Raw genomic sequence first — 24,097 nt, 5'->3', positions numbered from 1 at the left:
TAATTTTGTATGTTTTTGTTTTGGAGATTTTTGATTTAGTTAACTTTTTTGCATTTTATAAATTATTAGTTTAGAAGACTGTTATTTCTGTAATTCAATCAGCGTGCCTCCAAATACTGCAAGCAGCCTCATTTAGCAACTGCCTTATTTAGTGACCTTTCACCATTGCAACAGTGATGAAAAAGTAACTGTGATCATTTACAAGCTTAGTAGGTTGGTAAAGCAAGGGAAAGCTGAACTCAGGGTGCAAGCACAGTTGTAGTTTTTCTTGGCAACTGTTTCGCTTAACAACCAAATTGTGGTTGCTAAATGAGAACTACTTATAGTTGTAGGAAAATATCAGCAAGAGAAGCGTATGTCATTTCCTGCTTACAAACGCCTGTTGTATAGTTTTGGCCCCTGTTAGAAACAGAATTTGGGGATGATGTAAGCCTTGGTCTGATCCAGCAGGTTTAATTATGTTCTTATGGTTCAGATCATGGTGAATATAAACCATTGTTTACAGACCATAATACTTGTGCGCCAATGACGTTGATTGGCTTTTCTTATGATGTATTTTATTCCTTAAGGCATACAGTTATTTCATCTTAATTGATTAATGTTTCAGCAAAGAGATAAATAGTGTGAAGGAGAAATATATACAATGTATGAATGTCTCTGGAATCATTTCATACGTGAACACAAGTACAGTATTACGGCGTTTTCTTAAAGAATACTTTGGAATATTGTTAATTATTGTGAAGATCTGTCATTTTATGCAGATGAGCAAAAACAGATTAACACATTAACATGAAGTTGTAGATAAATAAAAAAGATGATCAAAGATGGAACTAATTTCAGAAATCCTATTTAATTACTTTGGAGCAATTTTCTCTGCTCTGACGCTCACTTAAAATGTCAAACCCTTTCCTAAACTAAGATGGCAAGGCTATTTGGCCTTCTGTAATAGCATTAACATCAGAAAGCAAATGATGTGTTGAAATACGACCTTTCTTCTAATCTAAATCAAGGTACTGTACTTTACTGGGCACATTGTAAGAAGAATTGAATTCTATGCAATCACCTGAATTTATATAGAGCGCTCATTAATTCTAATGTAAAAAGAGGCCTAATAAATTACATTTGCATTCTATGTTTAAGTAAATACATACTATATTTTGCCAGCATTGTAAATTCAGCACTATTAGACAAGAAAATATTTTTGTTTCAATTTAAAACTAAAGTTGCACCTTTCAAAATGAAATCAGTGTTTCTACAAAATCTTGATGCTATTAAAATCTATAGTGCTGGATTGGACTTGAAATCCCATTAGTTAAAATTAAGATTTCCTAATGCTCAGTTCTCTCCTTTCAGCTGCTTTGGGTGTACAACAGCCTTCATTACTTGGAGCATCTCCTATATATACCCAGCAAACTGCATTGGCGGCAGGACTCAGTACTCAGACTCCAACAAACTATCAGCTCAGTCAGACAGCTGCTTTGCAACAGCAAGCTGCGGCCGCAGCTGCCGCATTACAGCAGGTAAAAGAAACAGCCTTTTACCCAATGTAGCCAGTGATAACGTCAAAGAATAAGCTGCAAAATCGGATAGTTTTTATTTTGGGGAAGTACTGCATTTTAAGTCTGTACATGTACGATAGAGATCTTCTGTACTTTGGGGGGAATATATTACACATTGCTACTGTACTTAATAGGGCTCTGCAAGTTTTATCTAATTTGCTTTGATACCCTATTTTGAGCCAGAAGTAGTTTGAGCCTAAAACTTGATTTCATGTGATTTTGGAAACCAAGAGCCATACACAAGCTTTAAACAAAAACATTCAAGGATATGATTTCCTTCTTCCAAAATAACTGATGTAAATGAAAACAGAATAAGAGGGACTGTTAAATTAACATTCATGCTTTTAGGCAACTGCTATTCATTTTATTAAATTGAATTCCACACATGACACATCCATTCAAGTTGTAGAATCTAGAATGATTTTTGAGAAAAAAAATACTTTCTGTATGTCAGTTCAGTTCTATGTACCTTAGGAAAATATTACCAAACTTTTGTTAACCTAGTGCAGTGGTGGGCAACCTTTTTTTTCAACTGAGCCAAATCTCGCCAAAACCACGATTGAAATTTACTTTGAGAGCCACATTTTTAAAACCGAAAATACATAGGATGGTACACTGTTTTTAGTTTCAATAAGTTTTTATTGAGAATATTCTGCATGCAAGTATCCACATAGGTCGGGAAGATACAAATAACACAACTAATAAAACAAAAACTTTAGAACGATATTATTTATCGATAATGTTAAATTCCGTAAAATTTGCCTTACAATGTAGAGAAAATTACATCCTGACATTGACTGACAAAGTCACAACCACTAATGTGAACATTGGCCTTGCATTTCCTTGGATAGTTTGAGTAAGTCAGGTTTGTATGTTGTTTTTAATTTCATCTCTCTCTCCCACTTTCTTTCTTTTTTTCTTTTTCTTTCTCTCTCTCTCTCTGGCTCTTTGTCTCTCTCTCCCTCCCTCCCCCATCTCTGTCACTCTGTGTGTGTGTGTGTCTGTCTGTCTCTCACTCACTCTGTGTGTGTGTGTGTCTGTCTCTGTCTCTCCCTCTGTCTCTCTCCCCTCCCTTCCTCTCTCTCTGTCACTCTGTGTATGTGTGTGTGTCTGTCTCTCACTCATTCACTTAATCACTCACTCTGTGTGTGTCTCTCTGTCTGTCTATCTTTCTCTCCCTCCCTCCCCCTCTCTGTCTCTCTCTGTCTCTGTGTGTGTGTGTGTCTGTCTGTCAGTCTCTCTCTGATTCCCTCCCTCACTCCCTCTCTCTGTTCCTCTCTCTGTCTGTCTTTCTCACACACACACACACACACACACACACACACACACTGTGGTCACCTTGTTGAGTGTTCCAATCACATTTGAAACACTCAACAACTGGCCTGCATTTATGGTATTTTGCAGCATTCTGCAGTCATAGGACCAAAATTGGTTGTCACTCGCCCGGGCTTTTGCAGAAGCTTCCCTCCGAAGCCCGAGAGGAGGGAGGGGAGCGGGCACCCGGCACACAGAAGAGCCGCATTAAAGGGTGTAAAGAGCCGCATGTGGCTCCCGAGCCGCGGGTTGCCCACCACTGACCTAGTGCAATAGCTTAATTTTATTTTACATGTAATTATTTACATGAGATATGGCAATATATTTGTGTGTATGTGTGTGTGTATATATTAGTTATTCCCAGTTTGTATGTTTTTCAGCAATATTCACAACCTCAGCAAACCATCTATAGTGTACAACAGCAGGTTGGTGTAACTCTTTATGGTTGTTTTGTTGTATCTGAATTTGACTTTTGTTTTAAAGCACTGGGCAAAAGGCCACAAAGTATATTTTAAATAAAGCACTTTTGCATTGGTGCCAAAAAACTACACTGACAAGTTACAGGAGTTCAGTGTGACCCAAAGGAGACTTTTTAAGTTAAATATAGGTAGTCCTCAACTTACAACAGTTCATTTAATGACCATTCAAAGTTACAATGACACTGGAAAAAGAGGCTTATGACCCTTTTTCACACTTACGGCTGTTGCAGCATCCCTATGGTCACATGATCAAATTTCAGATGCTTGGCAACTGACTCACATTTATGACATTGTAGTGTCCTGGGTCATTACATTTTGCGACCTGACAAGCAAAGTCAATGGGCAAACCAGATTCACTTAACAGCCGTCTTACTAATTTAACAACTGTAGTGATTCACTTAACTGTGGCAAGAAAAGTCAAAATGGAGCAAAATTTATTTAACAAATGTTTCACTTTGCAACAAAATTTTTGGGCTCAATTGTCATAAGTTGTGGACTTTAAACCCACAAAAGGCTTGTTAATATATTGCTTGCTGTATCAATAAGCATTATTTGTCATGGATTTAGTCACTTATATATTATATATTATTTAATAATGAATGCACGAACTAGATATATTTAGCTTACATTGAATGTAGAAAAATATTATAGTGAGGATTTGGAAAATATTTCTGTTTGGATAGTTGGAATATCTTTATTTATAAAAAATTTAAAAAATGGTTAGCTTTATTTATGTTAATATTACAGTCTGGGTGCATATACAGTTAGTTTTGTAGGCAAACAAGCATGTTTTAAATAATACAACAAAGGAAACATTTTCCCATCCTTTAATGAAGGATGTTCATTCCTTTGTATCTAGTTTTCTCTTTGATGAGGTAAAACAATTCAGCATGAAATGAGAAATGTTGAAAGTTACATAATAGTTTAGTATTTAAAATATGTTGTACATGTTTTCGTGGAAATTGTAACCTGTTTGCTGTGCAGTGGTAGAAAATAGGCATAAGCAATGCAATATTTTGCAATATTTTATGTATGTAAAATACAGGTGAAATCAGAAAGTGTGCAGTATAAAAACTAATTATCTTGTTTATTTTTTAAGTTGCAGCAGCCTCAGCAAACACTTTTAACTCAGGTTAGTTAGCTTTTTGAATTTTTTCTTGTCATAAAAACTAATATGAATATATGTGTAAGTATGACAGATTTTGCAGTGCAGTTTATATATTTAATATTTTGATCAAACCCTTGGATATATTTTCTAGGGTAATATTTATTTATCAGATTTATAGCCCATATTTATTTTGTATATAATGCTTTCTTCTATTTTTTCCCATTACACTGTTACTTGGAAGAATTAGTACTTTTATGTTGGGTAGTTCATATTTTAAAATAAAGTATCAGATATATTTGATGGTTTTACATTTGTAATCCAATGGAATTAATTTCCAAATATGCATGCTTTGAATTTCAAACAAGAATATCATCATTTGAAAATATTTTAAAGTTATTTAAAAATGAAATTAGTATTTTATTCAGAGAAAATTGCTTTCACTTTGTAAACACCAGAATGCTTAATGGTAAAAATAATTATTTTGATACATATCATGCCCCTTTAAAAAAAATGCAGGTGCATCTTTACAAAGCTGGGTGAAAAGGCATTTAGGTGACTAGAATAAGTGTAAACATTACAATATACTATAAGGCTGAATTGGCAATAACAAAATAAAATAGTAAGTAGGGCAAAATGCTTTTCTATGGAAGATGTTTAGATGACAAAGATTATTAGCTTCCAGTTTATTATTGATACTGATTGTCTTTTGTCCACAGTGAATATCTCATATATGATATTTATTTGCTCACAAAATTAAATGGATGCATCAATGTATGTGTCACACACCCAATCTGCTTACTTACTTAGCTTTTTCTTCAAAATCATCCCTCTACCTCTGGTGTTAATTTGGCGGAAAAGACTGCCTTATGTGCAGGCTGGATTTCTGGTGCAGTGGTTGACCTACCTGAGATTCTTGGCATTTACAGTTAGGAACAAGGGGGGGGAACACCCTTTTTCATCTTGCCCCCTTTGTGCTTCTGACAGATGCCATCCCATCACTTGGTACCACTCGTTACCAGAGTATTGGTTAGTGCCTAACATTTAGGAAGCTCTGAATGTTTATATGGCTTCCCGCTTCATTTTTTTCTTATTCAGCCAGCTGTGGCATTGCCAACAAGCCTTAGCCTCTCTACACCTCAACCAGCAGCACAGATAACTGTTTCGTATCCAGCACCACGGTCAAGTCAGCAGCAGACCCAGCCCCAGAAACAGCGAGTCTTCACTGGGGTGGTTACCAAGCTCCATGACACTTTTGGTTTTGTCGATGAAGATGTGTTCTTCCAACTCAGGTGGGTTAATCTCTGGTTTGCACATAATTGATGGCCACATGAATGATGAATTGTGTTTTAGTAGTGAACTGCGCCCCAGATGCTTCCAAGAAGATGCATACAGAAAGGTTGCAGACAGAAGTGTTTTTTTTTAAATTTATTTGTTTGGTTTTTAAAATCCTCAACTAGTCCCATGTCTGCTTTTCTGAAACCTGTTCCACCCAGCAAATATACCTGGGAGAGTGCTGGCATTAACCTATGACTGTCAATAGGTTTTGTATCTTATGACTCTTGATGAATCTATTTTTTTTTCTTTTATATACACTGAGAGCATATGCACCAAAGGCAAAAGTCCTTGTCTGTCGGATCACACTTGGCCAATAAAGAATTCTATTGTATTCCACTCCATTCCAATACATTCTAGTTCTATATTCTATTCTATTCTATTTTATTCCATTCCATTCATTCTAGTTCTCTAGTCTATGTCTATTCTATGTCTATTCTATTGCTAATATCGTGGCCTTCTTTACTTCTGCAGCGCTGTTAAAGGGAAGACTCCTCAAGTCGGAGACCGTGTTTTGGTAGAAGCCACGTATAATCCTAATATGCCTTTCAAATGGAACGCACAGCGAATTCAAACACTACCAAACCAGGTATGCTAAGCTCTTGCTCATTCATTCATTTTTTCCAAATTCACACAGCCACCCATTTGACAAAACCGACTTTCCAGTCTACTGGATCTACTGTTATTGACACCTCTGAGGTGAAGCTGAGCCACATGACATTCTTTTTTTCCCCTTACTAGAACCAAACTCAGACCCAGCCTTTACTCAAGACTCCTCCACAGGGGCTCCAGCCCATCGCACAGCAGCCTGCGTTCAGTGTCCAGGCACAGCCCCAGCCTCTCTTGCAGGCACAAATATCAGCCGCTTCTATAACACCTTTGCTTCAGGCACAACCCCAGCCATTATTACAGCAGCCACAACAGAAAGGTATTCCCTAGAGCATGACTTGGGACTTTTGGTTAATATGATGAGGTACAGTATGTTTTCATGTGCTGCTCAGGAACATAGATGGGCCAGTCATTATCATCTGCAGTTTATTTTGTCATCAGTGGCTTGGACAGATAAAGTTCTCTACTGCTACCTGACTGGGAAGGGATCAGAAGTTTATTCTAAAGTTCCCAATGTAGTTAGCTAGAAAGGAAAAACAAATTGATCCCCTTCATATGCATTTTTCAATGTAACACTCATGGGTGATGTACAAAATTCCAAACAATCCCCATATGAGAGGGCCCAGATTATTGGGGTCAGTATGCTGACTCTGTAAACTGTTTAGAGAGGGCTGTAAAAGCACTATGAAGCAGTATATAAGTCTAAGTCGGGGGTGTCAAACTCTTATTTCATGAGGGCCCCATCAGTGTTGGGCTTGACCTTGGGGGTGGCCATCTTGACATCACTTCTGTGGGGGTGCCTGTGGATGACCATCTGCTCGGCCGGCGAAAACAGGCTCCCGAGCACTGTTTTCACTGGCAGAGGGTTGCAGGAGGCCATGGCAGCCGGAAACGGAGCTTGGGAGCCCGTTTCCACTGGCAGAAGCACCGTGGGGTGGTCCTTCACTGTTTCTAGGGCAGCTCCACGGGCCAGATCTAAGTACCTTCAGTTTGACACCCCTTGTGTAAGTGCTATGATTATATTAGCTATGCTGGATCCTACTGTTTGCATCTGCAGCAAATTACAAGCCACAAGACAGGTATGTTAGTGTATCCATAATAAACCAGCTTCATCCCTGGTTTGCTAAATCTGGCTTAATGAAGGCTTTGATTTGTGAGAAGGTATTTCGGTACCTTCCCACCTTGAAAATACAGAAAGTAATCCAACAGCTTTATTTTATTAATACACTATTATGAAAAAGTTTTTTTTAACTTGTGGTTTCCTCCCCCCTCCCCCCCCCCCAAAAGCTGGTTTGCTACAGCCTCCTGTTCGAATAGTTTCACAGCCTCAGCCAGCCCGAAGATTAGATCCACCACCTAGATTTTCAGGCCGGAATGACAGAGGAGACCCCATGGCTAACAGAAAAGATGACAGAAGGTGGGTTATAAAATTCCTGTTAATTTTCTTTCATGGATAACTATTTAAAGATGAGATAAAAGCAAAATTTTGATAAAAGGAAATTTATAGGAATATTATTTAAATTTCACTCTTGCTGGAATGATAGACTGTGTTTGGGGCATTCTTAATGCCACAGAGACTTATTTTTTTTAAAAAAAATGTATTTCATGTTTGTTTTAAGTCGTGAGAGAGAGCGTGAGAGGCGCAGGTCGCGAGAAAGATCACCCCAGAGAAAACGTTCCCGAGAGAGATCCCCTCGAAGAGAGAGAGAAAGATCCCCTCGAAGACCCCGGCGTGTTGTGCCTCGCTATACAGTGCAGTTTTCCAAGTTCTCATTAGATTGGTACGTTGCTTAATGCATCTCATTTTTACTTTTAGTTACGGAAAGAGACTGAAGTATGGAATGGCTGGGCTAAGAATCTTCATATTTATTCATTGTAATCTAAAAAAAAGCATCCTTTCCAAACTTGCAGTTCTATTGACAGCTCCTAGAATTCTAGCCAACTGTCCAAACTAATGAAGACGACACAAATAATAATAAAAGGCTGCTATTCTGAGTATGGTCTGTCAAAATGCCTGAAAGACTACAATTTTCTCTAAATCCAAAACGAAAAAGTCAAAAACCAAACTGACTTGTTTATGCTCAGCTCTATTTTTGGTGAGACTGAACTTTTTTATTTGCTTGGATATGTCTTTACATTTGTAAAATAAATGTCCTTATCATTTAAAGCCTTAGTTGTGATATGATGGAATTGAGGCGACGATACCAGAACTTATATATTCCAAGTGACTTCTTTGATGCCCAGTTTACTTGGGTAGATGCCTTTCCTATGCCAAGACCATTTCAGCTGGGAAACTACTGCAATTTCTATGTAATGCAAAGGGAAGTCGACCCCCTGGATAAGAACACCGCTGTTCTGGACCCAGCCGATGCCGATCATCTTTACAGTGCAAAGGTGTGTGTGGCATCCCAGGTGTCACATCTTCTTTACAAATCCAGGGAGATTTTAGTTCTGTCGTACTCTCTGTTCTTTATTTTTAATAGAGGGTTCAGGGACTAGAGCGGGTCTGGATTCGGTCTTTTTACCTGTCTGTCCTTGAAATAAAGAGTAACTGTTATCAGAATGATTCTAAAAAGGATTGTTTGAACATCACATAATTCGTTAGAAAACAGGAATGCCGTAATCAAATCATTTTGTCCCGAGCGCGTAATGTTTGATTTTCAAATTGATAGGAATACGCAGTTGCATTTTTATTTGTTTATGGACTCTTAGTGGGCCTTTGAAACTTATATGTAGAGGATAAATGCTTTTAAGGTTGTAATTTGAATATCTAAAGAGCATTGCATCCAAAATGAAGCATTAAGTAATGTTGAGTTTCTTAAATTGACCCCTTTAAAATATATACAGTATGTAAATTTTTACTTGTTCATATAGGTCACTCAGCATTGTGTCAGATTTTGTCCATTTGTTGATGATGGGTTGGCATTAAAGAAAAAAAAAGCAAATCAGACCCTCTCCCCCTTTCACATCCCAAACGTCTCTTTAATTATCTTTGGAGGGTCAGCTTTTGTACTACATTTTGTACTGTGGCTTATTTCACATGACACTCCTCTTGCTGTTCTAACAGGTGATGCTCATGGCTAGTCCAAGCATGGAAGATCTTTATCACAAATCATGTGCCCTTGCTGAAGATTCACAAGAAGTCCGGGATGGTTTTCAACACCCTGCTAGACTTATAAAGGTTAAAAGAAATCCTAGTAAAAACATTTTTTGTTACAAAGTCTTTAACCAAGTTGGGGGTGTGGCTTTAGTTTCCATCCTTCCTTACTGGCGATCAGGTTGAATATATGATGGATGAGATGTTTTAATTCCACTCGCGGACATAGAATTTCTGTGTTGACTTATCTGGGTGCATTTGAAAATGATTGCATTTTTTATGTCTGAAGTCCAGCTTGCTGGTCAAGTTAGCATCTGCTTATTTTTAACTGTATAAAACCATATTTCCAAGCTTGTATTCTGCACTAGCTTTCACAAAGTTATTTTATTAGACTCTTTCCCATCTGTTTTGTATGAAGCTTCTGTTCAGTGGCAGAACCTACACAGGGAACTTGCAAAATTAATGGGTAATGATGTTTAAACCTATTCCATTTCTGAAATGTATTGTGGAAAACAAAAGCTGAACTCATGTTTTTTGCAAGACTGCTGCTTCTTTATTATAGGTCACAGACGCATCAACTTTAAAATAAAGCCAAATTATATTCACATGGAATTTGTCATATAGGGCTATGCTATAAGACTCACAAATCCAGTCAGACTTGCTTATGCTGAGAAGCCAACCAACCCTCATTTAGGAGTTGAGTGCCGTTGTTTCGCAGTTTAGATATTTTTTTTGTAGCTAAGTATTAATTAAGTTACTTTCTTGTCTAGTTTTTAGTGGGTATGAAGGGGAAAGATGAAGCCATGGCTATTGGTGGACATTGGTCACCTTCATTGGATGGACCTGACCCAGAGAAAGACCCATCTGTGCTGATTAAAACTGCTATCCGGTGTTGCAGGGCCCTAACAGGAATTGATTTAAGTGTTTGCACACAATGGTAAGTACTGTATTCTTGAAATATTCTGGAGAGCTTGAAGCATGCATAAATTGAAATGATTTTATCAAAGCCAGCCTCTTCCTTTCTTTATCAGGATCCAGTAGTTATCCAGGTAAAACTACTCAAGTTGCTGTCCTAGTTAACAATGCAAATGTGATTTGGTGCCAAAAGGTTTGAAAAAAATGAGCTTTTAAAAATTATGTACTTGTGTGAATTTTGCAATGCCTGTATGTTAAAATATTTTTCATTTCACGCATAGCTGGAGGAGATCGCCAAGGAAACTTCATTTCATTATTCTTGTGTTACAAATAGATGTTTGGGGTAGCCATATCTTCTCCTGTTGGATTTTCTACTTCGATGTTAAATCAGCTTTCTATGCTTTGCAAGCAGTTGTACACCAAATTTAAAAGATAATTCTACTAAACCCAAATTCAGTCCAGTGCTGCGCATTTTGATACGGAGTAGCCAACGCGTTGCCTTTGGCAATTAATATACATTCTTGAGCAGGTGTCTTAAAATAAATTCCTCACGTTTTTCCAAAGAGAATATATGGCTTTTGTTTTTTTTTCTTTAGAAAAATATTCAGGTTGTCGCAGCAAAGTTTCTTTACTTGATGTGCTGCAGTGAACTAGGCTCTATAAAATGTGTTCTAGAATTTTTTTTCCAACATGCTTCTTCCCTTGCAACAGGTACCGTTTTGCAGAGATTCGCTACCATCGCCCTGAGGAGACCCACAAGGGGCGTACGGTTCCAGCTCATGTGGAGACAGTGGTTTTATTTTTCCCGGATGTTTGGCATTGCCTTCCCACCCGCTCAGAGTGGGAAACCCTCTCCCGAGGATACAAGCAGCAGCTGGTCGAGAAGCTTCAGGGTGAACGCAAGGAGGCTGATGGAGAACAGGCACTGAACGCTAATCCCTTTTTCTATTTCTGCTTCTCACAGGCGCAGGAACACAGGCACAAAACGCACATCACATGCTACACCACAAACATACCTAGAAGGAACATAACTGGTAACAATGACTGGTAAACCAGCTTTCAGCAGGATAGAATCCTTTTTTTTTTGTTTAATTTCAGCTAGTGTACTAACTTAGAGTGTGCGGATACAACAGGTGGAATTAAAACTGCATTGAATTCACAAATCTGTGTCATCTTAGAATTAGTTGCTGGAATCTGGGACCAGTTGTTGAGTGAGATTCAGTGTTAAGAATTATGTAAAGAAAAAAAAGCCATGAGTTTTCTCTCATATGTTAGGCTTTATATATATATATAAATAGGCAAAATGTTGAAATTACATAGCCTTTTATGGCTGTTGGCATCTTGGTTTCTGTAAAAGGTCTAAACGAAATGAGAATATTTTGGGTGGTTTGAAATTTGGGGAAAATCACAGGCTATGTGGTTAGTGGTGACCAGAAATGTCTGTGTATCCCTGATGTTTGTTGTTTGTTGGTTTTTTTTATCACCCTTTTGTGTTTCACAGAGGAGACTATTGGCTGATGAGAGAGGCACTATGATCATTATTAAAATAGCAGAATGTGGTATGTGGCTTTGTTGAAATGGTCACTTTAGGAGAAGACTATCTGATGAAACAGTTGTGACCTTGCCCAAATCAGCTACAGAATTTTAAAAAGACGGAACTTTGTTTTAATACTTTCCTGAAGAAAAATGTTTTTCTTTGGGTTTTTTTTTAGGATGAAGAGGAAAAAGATGATGGGGAAGCTAAAGAAATATCTACTCCTACTCATTGGTCCAAACTTGATCCTAAAGCAATGAAGGTAAATGCAGTGAAGCCTAGATCCAGTATTAAGACTGCCATGAGATGCCCCTCCCTTTTACCCCTCTTGAACTCAGAAGATCCTTAGAAGTGAAAGAGCTGAAGGGGGACGATTATTCAGTTTTGCTGATACAGTCCCTTCTGACCATGGCAGGGTCATCATTGGATGCATCCCCAAATACATATATAACTTAAAGAAAGGTTTCCCAACTTGCCAACTTTTAAGACATGTGGACTTTAGCTCCTAGAATTCTCAGCCAACAATGGTGGCTGGGGAATTCTGGGAGTTGGAGTTCATGCATCTTGAGTTTGGGAAGACCTGACTTAAAGCATAATTCTTTAAAACATTGAAGGATGTTTTTTATTTACTTTTCTGAAATGTTGGAAAATACACTTTTTTTTAGGGGCTATCTTAAAAATTTTCTGTTTTTGCTAAAGTTTCATGTTTTAGAATGGATGAGGATATGTTCCTCAAGGTGATTGATTGTATAAACAGTACATATCTGATTTATGTATTTAAATTAATTAGGTGAATGACCTACGCAAGGAATTAGAAAGTCGGACTCTTAGCTCAAAGGGTCTGAAATCCCAGCTAATAGCTCGGCTAACAAAACAACTAAAAGTGGAGGAGCAAAAAGAGGAACAGAAAGAATTGGAGAAATCTGAAAAGGAGGACGAGGAAGAAGAAGAAAGGAAGTCTGAAGATGACAAAGAGGTGGGCAGCTAGCAAATCAATGTTTATGTGCTGATACATTATGAGTTAATTCAAAATTAAGTTTTCAATGCTTAAGTATGTGAGAGAAGGACAAGGTTGTCAGAATCAGTCTTTAAAAATCACAAGAACCTAGGCTTAATTGTAGTGTGGATGCTCCTCCCTCATAATTGGTTCCTGTTGATAAAACTACAGGGAAGAAATCCATTTGTTTCCATGTAAATATTTGTATATCTTCAACAAGGATGACAAAACCATAAAAAGGAATTAAGTCAATTATATTTACATTTATAATGTAAATTATAATGTAAATATAAATCCCTGCGTGGTGGTGCAGTGGTTAGAATGCACTACTACTGTCTGACTCTGCCCACTGTCCAGAGTTTAATTCTGACCACTCAAGACTCAGCCTTTCATCCTTCTGAGATTGGTAAAATGAGGACCCAGATTGTAGGGAATAATATGCAGACTCTAAACCACTTAGAGACTGCTTTAAAGCATTATGAAGTGGTATATAAGTCTAAGTGTTAATGCTACATCTGTACTAATCATAATGCTACATCTGTACTAATCATACTTTTTAACATAATATACCACATGTTAAAATGTTAATCCAAATAGTTTATGCTGTCTAGGAATAATCTCGGTAAATTCTAATAAGCAAACATGCAACAATCTAAACAATATGCCAGAAATACAGCAGTGTAAAAATGTCAGAATGATCACCCAAATTTGCCATAAAATTAAAACAAAAGTTAAAAACCTGCAAATCAACTATCAAACCTTTCCTAAAAGCTCACTCATTCCAAACCATCCTGACAGCCTCCGAAAAAGCCATTAAGCAAGGCACCAAATGCATTTCCAGAGGGACAGAATCTCACAGCCTCAGGTTCATCCCAGAGAAGGCCTGACTCTGGGTCCACTTTCCCTCCATTTGCTCTCAAAGACAGGAGCCTAAACCTCTTTTCCAGAGGCATGTCCTCTGGAGGAGCCAGGTATGATGTCTCCTGCCATGTTTCCCCCCAAATAAGACCTTCCAGAATAATAATCCAAATCGGGCTTTTGAACGCATGCACTAAAATAAGCCCTCCCCCCAAAATAAGCCCTCTCTGAAAATATTTAAACACATGCGCAGTCGGTCCCCGCCATTTCCTCTGGTTGGTAGCTGCACAAACAACATAAGAGGAGAGGTGGGAAATGAAACATTTCCATTCAAATTGTTTTCCCAATTCTTTAGGAAGAAGAGAGGAAACGGTTAGAAGAAGTGGAACGTCAGCGTCGAGAGAGAAGATACGTTTTGCCTGATGAACCTGCAATCATCGTGCATCCTAATTGGGCAGCCAAAAGTGGGAAGTTTGACTGCAGTATTATGTCCCTTAGTGTTCTTCTGGATTACAGACTGGAAGATAACAAAGAACATTCTTTTGAGGTAACTCTTTCCTCATTTTGGTATTTCAGGAATTCAGATGTTTGAGTTCCATCTGCTCCCATTACATTAGATCAGGGATCAGCAACCTTAAACACTCAAAGAGCCACAAAGGTTCTAAACGGACGCCCCCCATTCATTTCTGGAGCCGACCAGAAGTCCAGTTCCCCCACCATAGAGTCTCCTAGCATGGCATCCTTTTTTCTCTACCTGTCCTAACTGAAAGCCCTATCAATTGTGGCGCTGACTGGCAGCAGGGAGCCACAACAGAGGGATGAAAGAACCACATGCGGCTCCAGAGCCGCAGGTTGCTGACCCCTGCATTAGATGAATGTTTCTTTTGTAATCTAAAGGTGGACTCTCTTATTTTGAGTTTAAATTTTATTCTACAGCTTTGTTTTTTAATGAGTGCCTGATGCCAGATTTAGAGGGGTTTGGGGAGAAAAGGATTCTACTAGGAAGTTCAGATTTCGTTACAACTGTGGTTCAATATTTATAATTTTGATTGTTCTATTTTTTGTTTTTTACAAGTATGGTAATAGGTGGTACAGGTCAATCAAGCAATCAATCATTAAGCAAGTCATGTGACTACACCTGATTTTACGAAGATTTTTACTGCAATCATTAGGCGCATAACAATTGTGTAGTTGTTAAGTGAATCAAGCTGTCATTGAGCGAACTCATCTTCCCAAATTGACTTTACTTGTCAGAAGTCAGTTGGAAAAGTCACAAATCACAATGACGTGACTACAAAATGTTGCAAAGTTTTAAAGCAAGCCAATTGCCAAGCATCTGAATTGATGACCACGGAGGTGATGTGACTGGTCATAAATCACTTTTTCTGAAGCCATTGTAACTTGTTAAAAGAACAGCCGTTAAGAGTATAATATACCTATATTTTATATAGTTATATAAAAGTAATGACTGGTTCTTTCAATATTCTTCCTTCAGGTTTCATTATTTGCAGAACTTTTCAATGAAATGCTTCAGAGGGATTTTGGTGTACGAATCTACAAAGCATTGTTGTCTCTTCCGGATAAGGAAGATAAAAAAGACAAAAAGAACAAGAAAGATGAGAAAAAAGAGAAAAGGGAAGAAAGAGATGATGAAAATGATGACCCTAAGCCCAAAAGAAGAAAATCTGGAGATGATAAAGATAAAAAAGATGATAGAGATGACAGAAAGGTTGGTGTCATTTTTCTGGGAAACAATTTGCCTCTTTTGTATGTTTACTTTTTTTTTCATATAATTTAAAGGTAAAGGTTCCCCTCGCACATATGTGCTAGTTGTTTCATATACATGTTAACAAAACCAACTTAAGCTGATATTCACAGTAAGTATTTTTAGATTTTGTTTGGTAGGAATTCCCAAGTGAATTCTTTTTCTTCTCAGTGTTAAGTTTAAAAATTGGTATATAAAGGTAGAGGTTCTCCTCGCACATATGTGCTAGTCGTTCCCGACTCTAGGGAGAGGTGCTCATCTCCGTTTCAAAGCTGAAGAACCAGCGCTGTCCAAAGACGTCTCCGTGGTCATGTGGTCAGCATGACTAAATGCTGAAGGCGCATGGAACACTGTTACCTTCCCACCAAAGGTGTTTCCTATTTTTCTACTTGCATTTTTACATACTTTCGAACTGCTAGGTTCGCAGAAGCTGGGACAGATAACAGGAGCTCACTCTGTTACGTGGCACTAGGGATTCCAACCGCCGAACTGGCGACCTTGCTGATCAGCAAGTTCAGCATCTTAGCCACTGAGCCATGGCGTCCCTGGTGGTATATAAGGAAATGCAATTGTTACTTGTTTGCCAAGATCTTGACAGTTTTAGAACCTTATTTGCATGCTATTAACTGGTTCCATGGTGGTTTAAAATAGTTTTGTCCAATCATGTATCGTATTAATGTTTTGTGGTTATTTACAGAGGGAAGATAAAAGGAAGGATGATTCTAAGGATGATGATGAAATAGAAGATGACAATAACCAGGAAGAATATGATCCAATGGAAGCTGAAGATGCAGAAGATGAAGATGATGGTATGTTGAAGATATTTTCTTTAAGATAAAAGGAAGTAGAACTTTCAATTTTGTGATATAGTTGCATGTAGTATGTGGAAAAAAGTTAGCATTCTATTTATATATTTAAGAAAATTTATGTGGCTGCCCAACCCTCACTCTCAGTGCCTCTGGGCAACTTACAAACATAAAAATCTCATATAAAAAGTAATAACCCCCACCTTGCTTAATATTATTGAGCTAAAACAATAAAAAAGAACTACCGGTAGTTTATTTTTGTTTTTGCAAATGGTGTTAGCAGAACTTCTTTTTTTCCTTTTGCAAGGCAAAAGTCCTTATCCAGTTGAGAAATATGTATCTTTGGAAATACTTAACAATGTACAAAGAAGTAAAACAAAAATAAAGAGCGAAAAGGAAGTATATCATTATGTACAGTCATGTGAAAAAGAAAATACACCCTCTTTGAATTTTATAGTTTTATGCATCAGGACATAGTAAAAAATCATCTGGTCCTTAGCAGTTCTTAAAAGTAAATAAATACAACTTTAGAAGAACAGCACCACATAACATATTACACCATGTCATCATTTATTTTACCCCAAAAAAGCCAAAATTGTGAAGCCATGTGTGATAAACTAAGTACATCTTATGATTCAATAGTTTGTAGAACACCTTTAGCAGCAATAACATGAAGTAATTGTTTTGTATCAGTCTCTCACATCATTGTGGAGGAATTTTGGCCCACTCTTCTTTACAACATTGCTTCAGTTCATTGAGGTTTGTGGGAATGAATTTATGCATAGCTCCCCTGAGGCCCCACCATTGCATTTCAGTTGGGTTGAAATCTGGACTTTGACTGGACCATTACAACATCTTAATTCTTTTGTCTATTGAGATTCTCAATCATCCAGGTCATGGTTGTCCCAAAGGTGCTTTTTCAAGAGGCTTTCTGGTTTTTCTTTGAAGACATTTCACTTCTCATCCAAGAAGCTTCTTCAGCTCTTCCACAGCCTGTGTCTATAAAGCAGGAGTGTCAAACGTCAAACTTGATTTCATTGAGGGCCACATCAGGGTTGTGTTTGACCTCGGGGTGGCAGCAGCCTCCCCCCCCCCCCCCCCAGTTCCATGTCATTCATCAAGGCTCCATTTTTGGCCACAATGGCTTCTGGAGCCCTCTGCCAGCACAAGCGGCCTTCCTGAGTTCCGTTTTCGCTGGCACAGGAACTGTAAGCCGGTCCTTCACTGTTTCCAGGGCGGCCTCATGGCTGCAAAACAAGTCCAAATCATCATCCCTTCACCACCATGCTTGACAGTTGGTATGAGATGTTTCAGTCCTTTTCTAATTGCACTTCATAAACTTTTAACGTTTAACATACTGAGGCCCATAGAGCCTGAAATTTTTCTTGGATTTTTTGCAATTTTTGAACCTTGCACCATCTGACCTTGGAGTTAATTTCCTGGGACATCCACTCCTGGGAAGATTGGCAACTGTCTTGAATGTTTTCCACTTGTGAATAATCTTCCTCAGTGTAAAATGATGGATTTTAAATTGTTTGGAAATGGTCTTATAACCCTTCCCAAACTGATGGGCAGCAACAATTACTTCTCTAAGGTCATTGTTGGCTTCTCCATTTTGGGTTTCTTTTTATAATATAAATCATGGCATGGTGTAATATGTCACATATTGTTGTTCATTTGAAGTTGTATATTTACCTACTTTTAAGAACTACTAAAAGACCAGATGATTTTTACTATCTCCTGATACATAAAACCATAGAACTCAAGGCTGTACTTTCTTTTTCACATGACTGTATATCAATTTATATTCTTAAAGAAGGATAGAAACATTATAAACTTCCTTATTCATTATTTCTACCCCAAACAACAGTTATGTAGTCAACTGTAATAACAAAAAGTATTTAATTGATATAGGCAAGAAATTATGACAATCAATTTTGAAATCAAACCTTAATCGTGCTAAGCCCTTTGTTACTGTATTATTTTTTTAAACAAAATAAATCCTCACATATTTAAACATCACCAATCCAAGGGTTTTTCATGTTTTCCTTTTGTATCTTTTAGTTCTGATGCTATTTGTTCAATAAACAAATATTAAGATATAACAGTATATATTTTGATAGCATAAGATGTTTTGAGAATGCAAAAACTAGTATCTGTTTTTATAGATAGGGATGATGAGGAAATAAACAGACGAGATGACAGAAGGGAGGGAAATCGACATTGTAAAGAGAGGGCTTCTAAAGATAAGGTATGTATTTTATTTATGAATTTGATTTTTATACCATCCTTATTATTGTTTACAAATAACTCAAGATGATGACTGTACCTAATATTCTTTGCTTCTCCTATTTTCTTCACAACAACAATCTTGTGAGGTGGGTTGGGCTGAAAGTGACTGGCCCAAGGTCACCCAGACAGTTTTCCATGCCTAAAGCAGGACTAGAACTCACAGCTTCCTAGTTCAAGGCTAGCACCTTACTCCTAGAAAGTATTTGGCTCTATCAGGCTTAATACTGTTTCATTGCCTTCCTGTCACCAAAATCCTGCAGCTGGATATAACCCCATTATTAGTTTGCATTATTTTTTATTATTCTATTTCCAATCCACTTTATCCACAATTTTGATTCCAGTATGGGAAGGCCATATTGATGTAACTTTGGTGACCATTCTGTCCTGTTTGGATTCCTTTCAATTTGCAGATCTCAAGGATATGGAGGAGGTTTCTGGAAAAGGATGCCTTACTCCATTTGGCTGATTAACTCTCAAATCTAGAAGTGTCTGGAAACCATTGATTATCTGGACTCAGTAATGACAGATTTCCACCATGGATAAGAGAGTGCTTGATTGTCTTATGTGATATTTCATGTTGGCACATGGATGGAAAAACCCCATGTTGTTATTTCAATAAGGAATGTGCTTTAATTCTGTTTAATTTAAAATTTGTGTTTAAAGTAAAAGCTCTTTTCCATTCACACTGGAATGGCATGAAAATAGTTCAGTCCCATAATTTGTGTTATAATTTGTTTTCAGAAAGTAGTTAGGTTAATTGCTAACGCTATTTTCTTTTAGCTGGCAGGCAACAATTCTGAACATTTTGCAAAAACATTTTGGACTGTCGCTTTTTTCTGGTTTTTTATTTTTTACTTGGTAAAACAATAAAACAAAATGGAAAGGAATACATATACATATGTAGAATAAACTCTAGAGTGAAGATCAAAATTGAAAGTATGAAGATTATGAAAAGATATTTAAGAAAAGCCATCCCCTCCAAAAAAATTTTTTTAAAAAAGAATTGTAGTAACTCCTCCTCTTCTTTTTTCCCCAGCTGCTAGTTTTCTAGTTAAATAATTTTATAATATATTCCAAACTCATTTCTATTTGGATGGTTTTGATTATTTTCTCAATAATGGTGTTTTTCCCCAAAAACTACACTCTAAATAGCTTGCCTTGCTATGTAATATGTTACATATAAGAGAACAATTCCTGCTTGAATTTGATTAATTGTTTTGCTATAATAAGTGGAGGCTTTTTATTGTTTAGCTCTGTAATAGTAGTTAGTATTATAATATTGTAGTAAGATTTCCTATTATAAACTAATTCAGTAAAGAAATGTATTCACAAAAATGATTATAACCTGTATTTTTAGGAAAGAAACAAGACCCAGATGATAACTATTAATCGAGATCTTCTGATGGCATTTGTTTATTTTGATCAATGCCATTGTGCATATCTTCTTGAAAAAGATTTGGAAGAGATATTGTACACACTTGGACTACACCTCTCAAGAGCTCAGGTGCGTTGCTGTAATCTTTGCTTCCTGACCACCAGCAACTATTATGACTTTTGAAAAACAATAACTTTGCAGCCCATTTACAACCATTTATGACTTACACTCAATATGTCATTATCCTGTGTCTGACCATTGGTTGCCCCCCCCCATCCCCGTCCCCCCCGAACAGATTGATTGGAGAGAAAAGGATTGTAGGAGAGTAGGCTGTTTGCTCTTCTGTGCATTGAAAGCAATGTGATCCCTCCAGCAACAGGAAAGGATCGTGCAAAGGAGAAATTTCCTAGAGAAATGACTTTCTTTTTTCCCTGCCTACCCGCATCACATAGCAGAGAGGAAGAAAAAGAGAGAGTTCTGTAAGGTGTTTGATTAGCGCGCATATGGATCCCAGGCTACAGCATGATCACATTGTTTTCAAGGTGTACAAGACAGTAAGGAGACACTTAAGCATTCATAAAGAATGGGGAGTGGTTAGGAGACAAAAGCCAAAGGCTGTGAAACTGGTCTTATCTCTTTCCTGCCTGAAAGCAGAATGGTGGTCCTGTGGTTTCCCATTTAATGACTGTTTCACTCAGTGGTAGAATTGCCAGTCTCAATTAAGGTCATTAAGTGAACACTACCTGTGGTCTTGTTGAAGACCAATCTTATGAGAAAAAAATTTCATGTAAAAAATAAATCCATTTCAAGTTCAAAATTGTGTGAATTGTTTTTTGTACTTCTATAATATGTTTATTGAGTAAGACATAATTTAGTTATTTAAAATAATAATCTGTCTTTTTGTGTTAACCTTAGGTTAAGAAACTACTTAGTAAAGTAGTACTTCGTGAATCCTGCTTTTATAGAAAACTGACAGATACTTCTAAAGATGAAGAAAATCCAGAAGAAATGGAAAGTCCACTGGAAGAACTGTTTGGTAGCATATTTTTTATTAATTAAGATATTTCAAATCTGGAACACTTTATGCTAATTTTGATTTTTTTCTAATGGTTATCACTGTCTTGATTGCTGTTAAGTTATGCTTCTACTTTCGTGTTTCCGAAGTTCATGAAATTGGAAGGACATTACATGTAAAATGTTTTATTCATTTTTAATGTTTAAAATTGTTGAAAAAGTATAATGTTAAAAAATTAAAAAACCGAAAAATTAGGAAGTAAATATAAATTCCCGGGACTATTGATAGGAATAAAGATTTTCTGTTTATTTTGGGTGGACAACAGGTATTAAGCTTCCAGACATTTGAATATACAAATCAAGAACAGATATGTATCAATAAAAGAACAATAAAATAAAATATCAGTAATATTTTTTTATTTTTAGTAATAAAAATATATTTTTAGTAAGCAGAAAAACAAATACATAAAACCAAATTAATTGGAGGCTAAAATATTTTATTGCACTTATTGAAAATAAAACTTGGTTTTATTAAATTGTAATAATGATAATTCTTAATTCATATAGGAAATAGGCTGCTTCTACCGTCTCCTGCGATAAAACAAGAATCCAAAACATCTGAAGAAAATGTTGGTCTCATTGTCTATAATGGAGCCATGGTGGATGTGGGGAGTCTCTTGCAGAAATTAGAGAAGAGTGAAAAAGCACGAGCTGAAATGGAACAGAAACTTCAGTCACTGGAAGAAAAAACAGGTGAGAGTGAATATTTTTTTAAATTAATTCAAAAAGGCTTAAGTCATTATATCTCCGAAAGAATTGGCACCGGACTGGAAGAAGAATGTATGAATTTTTTTTCAATATTTGAAAGTTGGGTTGGCTTGGAGAAAAGAGAGAACTGCTTCTGTAGATGCAACCCAGGAATAACTGTTACAATAACTGGTGGGGATTTTTTTGTTATAAGCAAAGAAAGCATAATACAATGTATAATATTTTTCAAATGCATACTGCACTTCTGATATGTGTGCCAATTAACAAATGGACTTTCACTTTCTGAGTGAGGTTACTTGCTTCTAATAGTCTTGCCCTCATCATATTAACCAAGAAGGACATAATGATAGTAAAGTCATTAGAGCCAGTTTGGTTTAGACTTTAGAGGTTAAGATATTAGCTTAGAAACCAGGAGACTCTGTCTTCTGATCCTATTTTAGGCACAGAGTGACTTTGGACCAATCCCTCCCTCTCAACCCTAGGAAGGAGGCAAGGGCAAACAACTTCTTGTCAAGTAAAATGCAGAGACTAACCCAGGCAGTTTCAGGAGTCAACACTGACTCAAAGGCACTGCACGTCCTAAAAAAACAAAAATCTTACTGGTTCTGAATTACAGACTTAAGATACAGCCTAGTATTTTACGCCTTTGTCTTCTGTAATCATTTTAATGTTTTTAGAAAGATGCAGTTTGAAAGATTACAAATCATTCCATTTTTCCAGATGAAGATGAAAAGACTATATTGAGTTTGGAGAATTTAAACAAAAGCCTCTCTGCAGAAATTAAAGAGGTTAAAAAAGAGCTCAGCCAGCTGCAAGACAATCTGAAGCTCTCAGAAGATACAAATCTACAATTTGAAGGGCAGCTGACTAAGACCATCAAAGGTTTGGCAACCGTTATGGATGAAATACACATGGTTCTTAAGAAGGTAAAACTTTTTCAAAATTTCCTGGGAATAGGAAAAGCAGAATGTCTTAATTTCGGTTATTGTAGCTTTTCACTGATTCACTGTCTTCTCTTTCTATAGGATAGTGTGAAGAATGAAGGTAAAGATCAAACATCCAAAGAAAATGGAGCAAATGTATGACAAACATACTGCTTGCTGGGGGGAAAAAGAATGTTACATAATGTAATATAAATCATGAAACTGGAGTGTATGAAAGTGATGCATGTTTAATTTAGTAGTATAAATACCTTAGTCCAAGCAAGGTTGTATAAAGTTTTATAAATGTGTGAGCCTGCTTCAAAAGATTGCTTGTAATTCACAGCCCTTGATTTGTTAGACACTCCTTGAGTGGAAATAATTTTGCATTGCAAAATGTTTTAGGGTAAACTTGGTTATAGTTTGAATGCTAATAAAAGTTCATCAACTTCATGGAAAATAGCAAGTATTTAATTACCAAAAGTTTCCTTTTAAGATTTAGTGCAAACATTTTTCATTATTTATAGAGATGCCATTCTTCGGTTTTATTTCAGACTATTTAGGGTTTTTTTAATTAAAAAAAATCGGGTATATAAATCATAGCATGCTGCTTAATTTTGCCAGTAAAGATTTTTAAATACACTCTTGAATTTTTGTCACAGTTTTTCCCTTTGAATTGTGAGTTTTCTTGGAAGTTCTTATTACTGTTTTGATGCACAGTAATTGAGGAAAAGAATAAGGAAATTATAGAACATTGATAAATTGGGATTTATATGAAAACCTATTTGTTTTATTATGCATATTTTGTAATCCTTGAAATGTTCTATCCCTACATTAATATATTAGCAACTTTTAAAAATTTTATGAGAATGTACAATTGACTAAGACACACCAGGCCAGTAGATGTCAGTATAATGCTTTATTTGGAAAAATTGCTACTAGTTTTATATTGGCTTTCATTAAATTGGCTATTTACCTTCCCAGTGTTAATTTTTTAAGACTGTCTTCCAATGAAGGTATTATATGCATTTCACACAGTCATAAAATATCTAAATTCAAGCTGTGACACAGCATTTTTGTTATGTTAACGACATAATGTGGTATGGAAGAGTATACTTGGGGACAAGTATTTTGAGTTTCTCAGTATGAAAGGAGTAACTTAATATGAAACTTGGAATTAGATATAAATTAGGTGCTATAATTAAGTAGCTGCCAGATTGACACCATGTTGTTGTTGGTAGCTTAAAAGGCAGAAGCCTTAATGTCTCAAATGGTTCTGTTGGGCTCCTTGACATCAAATACTGACAATTGATTGTGAAAGCATTTTGAATAAATACTTCCCATTCCCAATCAAA

At 36.6% G+C, this 24,097-nt stretch overlaps 1 protein-coding gene across 3 annotated transcripts in view; it reads left to right on the top strand.

Annotated features, from left to right (window-relative positions):
* Positions 1-24,097, top strand: part of CCAR1 (cell division cycle and apoptosis regulator 1) — a 31,325-nt gene extending 7,228 nt beyond the window's left edge. Inside the window, exons 3-25 of one of the 3 annotated variants that reach the window (XM_081954401.1) lie at positions 1,354-1,520; positions 3,254-3,298; positions 4,458-4,484; positions 5,556-5,749; positions 6,267-6,381; positions 6,534-6,720; positions 7,689-7,818; positions 8,021-8,182; positions 8,570-8,795; positions 9,469-9,582; positions 10,269-10,435; positions 11,125-11,335; positions 12,126-12,209; positions 12,738-12,923; positions 14,158-14,349; positions 15,298-15,531; positions 16,265-16,376; positions 18,542-18,624; positions 20,023-20,169; positions 20,956-21,076; positions 21,622-21,807; positions 22,543-22,748; positions 22,848-24,097. In XM_081954401.1, the coding sequence (XP_081810527.1) occupies positions 1,354-1,520; positions 3,254-3,298; positions 4,458-4,484; positions 5,556-5,749; positions 6,267-6,381; positions 6,534-6,720; positions 7,689-7,818; positions 8,021-8,182; positions 8,570-8,795; positions 9,469-9,582; positions 10,269-10,435; positions 11,125-11,335; positions 12,126-12,209; positions 12,738-12,923; positions 14,158-14,349; positions 15,298-15,531; positions 16,265-16,376; positions 18,542-18,624; positions 20,023-20,169; positions 20,956-21,076; positions 21,622-21,807; positions 22,543-22,748; positions 22,848-22,907 (3,356 nt within the window). In that variant the 3' untranslated portion in view covers positions 22,908-24,097. Of the gene's footprint in view, positions 1-1,353; positions 1,521-3,253; positions 3,299-4,451; positions 4,485-5,555; positions 5,750-6,266; positions 6,382-6,533; positions 6,721-7,688; positions 7,819-8,020; positions 8,183-8,569; positions 8,796-9,468; positions 9,583-10,268; positions 10,436-11,124; positions 11,336-12,125; positions 12,210-12,737; positions 12,924-14,157; positions 14,350-15,297; positions 15,532-16,264; positions 16,377-18,541; positions 18,625-20,022; positions 20,170-20,955; positions 21,077-21,621; positions 21,808-22,499; positions 22,749-22,847 lie in introns of those variants that run through there. The other 2 variants (XM_081954400.1, XM_081954402.1) reach the window with 2 other exon arrangements.

This window comes from Natrix helvetica (assembly GCF_964273705.1).
Source record: "Natrix helvetica genome assembly, chromosome: 5".
Classification (NCBI taxonomy): domain Eukaryota; kingdom Metazoa; phylum Chordata; class Lepidosauria; order Squamata; family Natricidae; genus Natrix; species Natrix helvetica.
The sequence above is the reverse complement of the archived record's forward strand: the minus strand, read 5'-3'. Positions and strand labels throughout refer to the sequence as shown.